Source organism: Saccopteryx bilineata, chromosome 4 (genome assembly GCF_036850765.1).
Source record: "Saccopteryx bilineata isolate mSacBil1 chromosome 4, mSacBil1_pri_phased_curated, whole genome shotgun sequence".
Classification (NCBI taxonomy): domain Eukaryota; kingdom Metazoa; phylum Chordata; class Mammalia; order Chiroptera; family Emballonuridae; genus Saccopteryx; species Saccopteryx bilineata.
The window spans coordinates 279,585,797-279,594,886 of record NC_089493.1 but is presented as its reverse complement, the minus strand read 5'-3'; the positions used below and the strand labels follow the sequence as shown (position 1 = coordinate 279,594,886).

The 9,090-nt window shown below is 50.1% G+C and overlaps 1 protein-coding gene across 1 annotated transcript; it reads right to left on the bottom strand.

The window, feature by feature from the left end:
* Nucleotides 1-277: 277 nt before the first annotated feature.
* PRM3 (protamine 3) lies at nt 278-544 on the bottom strand. Its single transcript, XM_066272253.1, has one exon. The coding sequence runs from the start codon at nt 542-544 to the stop codon at nt 278-280; it is 267 nt and encodes an 88-aa protein (XP_066128350.1).
* Between the last annotated feature and the right edge of the window lie 8,546 nt (nt 545-9,090).

Sequence of the window (9,090 nt, the reverse complement as noted above, 5' to 3'; positions counted from 1 at the left end):
GTGGACCTTGTGCGAACTTCTGGCCGGATGTCAGGGGCAGGGGTCACTGACTCCTCTTGCTCTTTCCCTCCCTAAACACACACACACACACACACACACACACCTCTGCATACAGAGTACCACACACACACACACACACCTCTGCATACAGAGTACCAAGGCACGAGTTGGGGAGACCAGAGAGGAGGATATTCCTTTGGAGACTTTATTGACTCTTTTCTCTGAAAGTTCTCAGGAGAGCAGCAGCGGGCACCTCTTCTCGGGTCATCCTCAGGGGTCAGGAGCACGTCTGCTTGGGCTCGGGGCTCTGCTTGGCCACAGGGTCATCTTCAGCAGCCTGCTCCTGCTTCTCAGGCTCCAGCAGCAGCAGCTTGCCCTGCACCGGGAGCTCCTCTTCCTCCTCCTCCTCTTCTCCCTCCTCCTCCTCTTCACCCTCTGAGGACAAGGAGAAGTTATCTTGACTCACGCAGGCCACAAGCTTTTTCATGGCGGATTCGTGGCCCCGGCTGTGGCCTGTGCCTAGCTTGGCACAGTGGGAACCCATTGACGGCTCTGGCTGTCTCTCCGGACTGGGAGGGAAAGCCACTGAGGGGCTTTAGAGGGGCTGTGAGGGTCGTAGGCAGGGCGCTCACATCACAAAGGGGCCCCTGGAGACCCCGCCCTTGGATACCTGAGTCTGGGCCAACACCTGACTCGGGCCTCAGCCATGAGCCGCTCCACTGAGCTCTCACTACCTACAGAGCAGGGCAGAGGCAGAATACCTGGCCAGTGCCCCGCTGCCTCCCCTCCGGGTTGCCTTCTCCATCTGGCCTCATTTCCCTGACAGAAGTCCCCCTTTTAGCTGGAACGACAGTTGAGGATAGAATTTCCAGAGGGAGGAGAGCACCCGACTTCTCCCCACATCCCAGAAATACCCAGCCTAAGGGAGGTGTTGACAGTATGTGATGATAGGTCACAATAATGGCTGCCTTCGGGGGTGGGGACACAAAGGAGCCTTCTGGTGGGAAGGGCTGGAAATGTTCACTTTATTGATGTGGGTGGTGCCTACACAGGCTTATTTAAAATTTGTGCTCCCTGGCCCAGCCAGTTAGCTCAATCAATTAAAGCATCATCCTGAAATAAGTTTGTGGGTTTGATCCTTGGTCAGGGCACATATGGGAAGAAACCAGTGAACACACAACTAAGTGAAACAACGAGCGAATGTTTCTCCCTCTCCCTCTCTCTCTCTCTCACTCTCCCTCCTACCCTCCCTCCCTCCTTCCCCATCTCCCTCTGTCTAAAATCAATAAAAACAAAAATTTTACACCAAGATTGTGGGTTCAATCCCTGGTCAGGGCACATATACAGAAATTAACCAATGAATGCATAAGTTGGTGGAACAACAATTTCATGTCTCTTTCTTTCCCCTCATCTTTCTCTAAAATCAATAAATATATTTTTTTAAATTAAAAAAAAATTGTTCCCTCTCTGTAAGCTACGCTTCTATTGGAATCTAATGAACAAAATGAACTAACAAGCAAAATAGAGACAGACTTATACATAGAGAGCAGGCTGACAGCTGCGGGGGTCGGGGTTGGGTGATGGAGGTGGGGGGATGGAGCAAAAACAAAGGACAAAAGATCAAAACAAAGTCTTACAGACATGAACAACAGTGTGGTGGTTGCCAGGATGGGGGAGGTGGAGGACGGGATGGGGGTTACAGGTGATGGACAAAGGCTTGGGGGATGAACACACAGTGTGGTGTGTAGAGTTGGGAATCTGACACCTGTATGATTATGTTAACTAATGTCACCCTAATACATTAAAAAAAAAGAAAACCCTACTAATTTCTGTCCTCCAAAAATCACCCTTTAAAGGCAGTGCTCCTAAGCTTTTGGGGTCACAATTCTCTTTAGTTACGCGTGCCCACACGACAAAATTTCTGCATGGGAGGAGGAAATTAAGTCCCCTTGGTATCCATTTTTCAACATATAAACCATGTATTGCCAGTTTCCTGCCCCAAATCCTTGGTAGTTATGATGGGCTGAAGGACCCTCTGAGGATGTGCAGATTACCCTGGATTAGCCCTATATGCAATCACAAGTGTCCCTGTAAGAGGGAGCAGACATTTCACAGAGGAGACCATGTGACCATGGAAGCAGAGACTAGAATGACGTGGCCACAGCCACGGAACCCCGAGGACGACAGGGAGCCACCATAATCTAGGAAGAGGCCAGAACGGACTGTTCCCTGGAGCCTGCAGACGGCACATGGCCTGCTGATGTGGCCACAGCCACGGAACCCCGAGGACGACAGGGAGCCACCATAATCTAGGAAGAGGCCAGAATGGACTGTTCCCTGGAGCCTGCAGACGGCACATGGCCTGCTGATGTGGCCACAGCCACGGAACCCCGAGGACGACAGGGAGCCACCATAATCTAGGAAGAGGCCAGAGCGGACTGTTCCCTGGAGCCCGCAGATGGCGCGTGGCCTGCTGACGCTGGTCCTCAGGGCCCCGCCTCAGCCCTCCAGTGGCCCTCAGGCCTCACGCACATCACCCCTTTCACTGTTTCCTCCACACCAGGCCTGCTCCCCATCTCCGCATACTCCCCCGAGCTACCCAACACATCCCTAAGGTTCTTCAGGTTGGGAGCCTGGAGATGTGGATGGCAAGGAAATGGGAAGGTCAAAGGGCAACAGTGTAGCCTTCCACATCGCAAAAGGCAGACACTGGCTGTGGGTGACAGGGGATGTCACAGGTACCACTCTACGCTGAACCCGCTGCTGAGGCCCCCAGCCCCTTTCTTCCCCAAGGAAGGGAAACCGTGTTTGTACTGTCTGCATAAAGAGACCTGGACAGACCAGCCAGTTTTGCTTTTCTCTCATGCTTTATTTGGCAGATGACTTTTGCTCGTTTTACTCAAGAACTTATGGGCTCAGGACTTGGGCATCCAGCATGGGAGACTGCTGTGGTCTCATGAGGTGATTCTTTGGCAGGTGACTTTTCCTTAATCTCTAACTGGGGGTGTGATAGGCCCAGGAACGTTTAGCGACACCTTCTGGATCTTCTCCTCCTCCTCCTGCTGCCGCCTTTTGGAAAAGAAAGTTCTGTGTCACAGGGCCGTCTAGAGGACCTGGGTGGGCCTGGGGCTTGGGGACTGTCATAGGGGTAGGGTCCCAAAACATCGTGAGCCTCCCACTGCCCGCCCGGGCCATGGCCTGCAGGGGGAGGGGTGCCCGGAGCGGGAGTGGGCGGGGCTGGCCGAACCTCTCCTGCGCCTGCAGGTGCATCTTCGGCGTCTTCGGCAGGAGCGGCTGCGCCTTCTGTGGATCCTGTGCAGCCGCCTTCGGGAGCAGTGCCTGCGTCTGTAGTGGTAGCAGCCTCTGAGCGTCCTTTCGTCGACCTGGACATCCGCTGCACTCGGCTCCTGCTCTTGCTCCTGGTCTCCCTGCTGTGGGTGTTCGCTCCGGCTCCTGCAGCGTCGGACCATTGTGACCACGGGTCAGGCTGTGATCACACTTGGGCTGAGGCCTGCCCACCTGCTCTTGTTGTTAACGTTGGTCTGGTCTGCTGGCAGCTCTTTGCCACTTATAAAGGGGACCCCCACTATGACTCGGCGGCCCCACCCCCCATTGTCCTCATCCGGGCCAGCCCCCTCTGTGAGGAAAACACAGAGCAGGGGTCCACAGCTAGCAGGGGCCGGAAGGGCGAGCCATCCCTTCCCAGTACCTTGGCAGGTGGGACTCTCACCAGCCTTTTCTTGTCTAAATCTAAGCCCTTCTCTCGCCCAGCTGGTGGGAATCCACACATAGCCAGAGCTTCCTTCCTCCCCACCTCAGAGGCTGTGCCATGGTGTGGGTGGGACTTCATTGTTGCTTATCTGTTCAACAGTTATCTAGTGGTTACTGTATGCCCAGAATGTAATTCATTTACTTTTCATACATTTACTTATTTACTCTTCACTGTTATAATCCCCATTTCCATAGGGGAAGCTGAGGCACAAAGAGGTTAAATGACTTGTCCAATATCACTCTGCAAATAAGGGGCAAGGTTTCCCACTGTACTTCAAATGGACCCAGTAAAGCAGAGTCATAGCAACTGGTGTCCCTTTCATAGACAAAGATCTCCACGCCCTAACCCCTGAGGCTGTGAACGTTACCCGCAAAACAGACTTTCTAGATGTGAGTTAAGGATCAGGAGTTGAGGAACTCATCCTGGATTATTCTTGGTGGGTTCACTGTACTTCAAATGGACCCAGTAAAGCAGAGTCATAGCAACTGGTGTCCCTTTCATAGACAAAGATCTCCACGCCCTAACCCCTGAGCCTGTGAACGTTACCCGCAAAACAGACTTTCTAGATGTGAATTAAGGATCAGGAGTTGAGGAACTCATCCTGGATTATTCTTGGTGGGTTCAAATGTAGGTACGTGGGTCCTTAAAAGATGGAAGAGGGAGGCAGAGGTTCACAGGAGGAGAGATTTAAAGGTTCTATACCCCCGGTGTTGAAGATGGTGATGGTGGTGGTGGGGACTCTAGGAGCTGGAAAAGAAGGAACACGACCCTGCCCAAACCTTGATTTTAGCCTCATGAGACCCATTTGGAAATCTTTATGTGTGTGACAGAGACAGAGACAGGGGCATATAGGAACAGACAGGAAGCAGGAGAGATGAGAAGCATCACTTCTTTGTTGTGGTTCCTTAGTCTCCTTAGTTGTTCATTGATTGCGTTCTCATATGTGCCTTGACCGAGGGGCTACAGCAGAGCGAGTGACCCCTGTTCAAGCCAGTGACCTTGGACTCAAGCCAGCGACCATGGGGTCATGACTATGATCCCACACTCAAGTCAGGGACTCCATGCTCAAGCTGGTGAGCCCATGCTCAAGCTGGTGACCTCGGGGTTTCGAACCTGGGTCCTCTGTGTCCCAGTCCAATGCTCCATCCATTGTGCCACCACCTGGTCAGGCCCATTTTGGAATTCTGTAAGATAATAAATTCAAGTTGTTGTAAGCTATGAAGTTTGTGGTAATTCGTTACAGTGGCCATAGGAAATTAATACAGAGACTGAATTTCACCCTGGTGTTCATATGCATTGTTAAGATGGGCAGGGGTCCAGCCATCTGCCATTATTGTCTGAATATAGGAAGATATCTGGTTACTGCAGTCATGGAAGTGGTTTCAGATCCCCATTTAATGCCCTCACTGAAAAGACAGGCCTGTTCACATCTGTCTGCAAGGTCGATGTGAGGCCTGTAAATAATGCAGAATACCTCTGCACTGTGATGCTCAAAACATGGAGGCTGCAACCATGTTTCTGAGACTCTAGGTGGCCCATCTCACTTTAGGGAATAAAGTCACAGCCTTGCGCTTTGCTCTGCCCCCATTAGTTTGTGGCATGAGCCAAGTAGACTGATGTCCAGAATGTCTCCACATCTCACTGGGATTTCAAGCCCTCAGTGTATCATGTAGGTAGAGTAGGCAAATGAGATGGTCAGGTTACCAGTTTCCTCCTTCATAGGTTAAATGTGAAAGGTTAGCTGAGGGTGAAATGTGCAAAATTAGCTCAATGGCTACATGGACAAGTAGCCATCACTGTACCCAAACCGAGGGGAGCTTTGGGCTGAAGTAAACCTCAGGGCACTTTGTGAGCTGGTGGGATAGAGTGATGAGCTTGAGCTAGTAAATGTATCTGGCTCTCTGGAGTGGGGGCCAGGCAGAGCCAGCTCTGATTTGTAGCATTTGCACAAATTTATCTTGTCCATTTCAAGCTGTCAATAATTTGTCATGGAGATGCGCTCAGAAACCCGTGTGACCTGGCTCCTGTCCCCACTGAGGGGATCTGTACAGGGGTGGTTGACATGGTAGTCAAGAGATTGGAAGAAACTTTAGTGTGACAACTGTCACTCGTATCCCCTCTTCCCAGCACCCCCAAGCCCTCTCCCCAGCACCCCCAAGCCCTCTCCCCCACTTCAAGGCCGCCTCTCCCGAGCCCCCTTTTCAAGGCAAAGAAACAAGAGTGGAATTATTTTTTTGCAATGTTTATTGACAGGTGGCGTTGTTCGTTAGCAGGCTCCTGTTCATTTCATTGAGATTGGTGGCCTGTTCCAAGATGTGGCAAGATGTGGCTCAAGATGTAGATCTTGTAGTCCGGTAAAATTCAGGCAGGAGTGTGGTGGACTGGAGAGCTTGTGCCGTTAGCATCTTATCTTCTTCTGCACCTCATACGGCGGCAGCACCCTGGGGAGTAAGGGTGGAAAAGAGAAGAGTTTAGTGGGGACGAAGCCCCCTGCTCTGGAAAACCCCCAGCTCCTCCACCCACAGGGTACCCCGTACCTCTTCTCCGCCTCCGACAGCAGCGCCTCCTTCGCCTGGAACATCTTCGTCTCCGGCGGTGGTGGCGGCGGCGGCGGCATCTGCTCCGGCTTCGGCTGCGGCAGCATCTGTATCTGGCCATGGTGCTGGATGGATTCGGCCTGGATGCTCAGAACCGGGGTAACACCTTGGCTGAGCCAGCCAACCTGTGAGCAGGTGGAACTTTGTAGGCTGTGGGCCAGAGGCTGACTCCTGGGCCTCTTATAGACACAGGGGGGGACCCAGGGCATTGTGAGGTCACAGAGGCCTGCACCTCAGACCACAGCCAGAGCTGGCCTGCATCATGTCCATATATGGGCATGTGGGAGGCCCTTGCTGAGGGCAGGGCAGGGCTGCCCATGTCACCAGTCACTAGATGACTTCTCTGCAAAGATGATCACTCAGTCAATTAACACATTATTGAGCATCTACTATCTGCCAGATTCTGGGCCAGGACACAACATACAGTGATAAATAAGGCAGACACATTCCTGCCTAGTAAAATTTCTAACTACTGGACTAATAAAATCACCACACAGAATAATTGTAGTTGTGAAAAATGCTGAAAAGAGAAACTCCAGATTTTTAAAAATTATTTTTATTCATTTTAGAGAAGAGAGATAGAGAGAGAAAGAGAAAGGGGGGGGGGAGGAACAGGAAGCATCAACTCCCATGTGTGCCTTGACCAGACAAGCCCAGCGTTTTGAACCAGCAACCTCAGTGTTTCAGGTTGATGCTTGATCCACTGCGCCACCACAGGTCAGGCAAGAAACTTCAGATTTTTATGAGGGTATATGTTGGGAGGACTTGACCTCATGGGAGGCCCTAGGAAAGTCTCCTAAGGAAGTGTTGGTAAAACGAATTCTAAAGGATGAGTTAGAGTTGGAGGAGGGAAAAGCATCTGGGAAAAGGAAACAGCTGGTGCAAAGTTCTGAGGCAGCACGGAAAGTGTGATTCCATTTATATGAAGTGTCCAAAAGAGGGAAACCCACAGACACAGAAATCATTTGGTGCTTGCTGGGGAGGGCGGATGTGGAGTGACTGCTTAGTGAGTACAGGTTTCCTTTTGGGGTGATGACAATGTTTTGGAGTTAGATAGAGGTGATGGGTTCCCCAACATTGTGAATGTACTAAATGCCACTGAATTTTTCACTATTTTATTTTATTTTATTTTGACAGAGAGAGACAGAGACAGGGACAGGAAGGGAGAAAGATGAGAAGCATCAACTCGTAGTTGTGGCACTTTAGTTGTTCATTGATTGCTTCTTATATGTACCTTAACTGGAGGGCTCTAGCCAACCCAGGGACTCCTGGCTCAAGCCAGTGCTCAAGCCAGCAACCATAGGGTCATGTCTATGATCCCATGCTCAAGCCAGTGACCCTGTACTCAAGCTGGTGAGCCCACACTCAAGCCGGTGACACCAGGGTTTCAAACCTGGGTCCTCAGTATCCCGGGTCAACGCTCTATTCACTGCACTACCATTGATCAGACTGAATTATTCACTTTAAAATCATTGATATATGTTATGTGAATTTCACCTCAGTTGAAAAGTTCTGAGGCTGAAAGGTGCTTGGCAGGTGTTAGGAATCACAGGGAAGCCCACAGGCTGGAGCAGAGAGGTGGGCAAGATGAGGCCAGACAGCCCTGAGCTTCCAGTGATCTTTCCCACATCCTTTACGAATTTTAGGGATACAGAAGGTAACAGTTATTATTAGATTTGTTTACTTTTATTTTTTTTCTTGTTTTTGTTATTTTAAAATGAGAGGAGGGGAGATAAAGAGATAAACTCCCACTTGTACCCCAACTGGGATCCATCCTGCAACCTTCTTCTGGGGCCAATGCTTGAATCAACCAAACTATCTTCGGAGTCTGGGGCCAATGCTCAAACCAATCGAATCACTGGTTACAAGAGGGAAACAGAGAGAAGTGGGAGAGGGAGGGGTAAAGAAATAGTTGCTTCTCCTATGGGCATGCATCTGGCCACTAATTTGACTGCTCACAGTGAGCACCCTATCCCTCAAGATAAAGCTGGAGCTCTTAGGGAGGAGAAGGTGGTCAGTGGATAGTTAGTACTCTATCCCAGAGAGGGTGCAGCCAGAAACTTCTGGAACTCTACCCCCAAACCCACAACAAGGTTGGAAAATACGAAGCTAAAGTCCACTGAGTTACTACGAGGGCTTTGAGAGTATATGTTGGGAGGACAAGTGGCCATCACTGTACCCAAACTGAGGGGAGCTTTGGGCTGAAATAAACCTCAGGGCACTTTGTGAGCTGGTGGGATAGAGTGATGAGCTTGAGCTAGTAAATGTATCTGGCACATAGTAGGTTAGCAATGCCTTGTCTTTATTGAGTCATGTCTAAGATTGACTATAAATTATCACCTCCAATCCTGTAACACTTAACACTTTTTTTTTAATTTTTAAATTTTATTTAGAAAATTAACTTTAACAGGGTGACATTGATCAATAAGAGTACATACGTTTCAGGTAAACATTTACAGCATTTGAACTGTTGATTATGTTGTATACCCATTGCCCAAAGTCAAATCATTTTCCATCACCTTATATAATATTTGTCCCTCTTTATACCCTACTCCCACCCCCTCCCCCTTAACACTTACATGGTCCCGGACAAGCCCCAAGAAATGGTAGAGTTTGGTAGTTACCCTGTTTTACAGACAAGCTATTTAAAAGCTATGGGCTGGCTCAGTGGTGGGATTCGGCTGGTTTACACTGGTTTGGCAGAACTGATACCCAATTTTT

Bases quoted from the DNA above. Each gene is read 5' to 3' on its own strand.
- PRM3 (XM_066272253.1), bottom strand. From the start codon at position 544: ATGGGTTCCCACTGTGCCAAGCTAGGCACAGGCCACAGCCGGGGCCAC.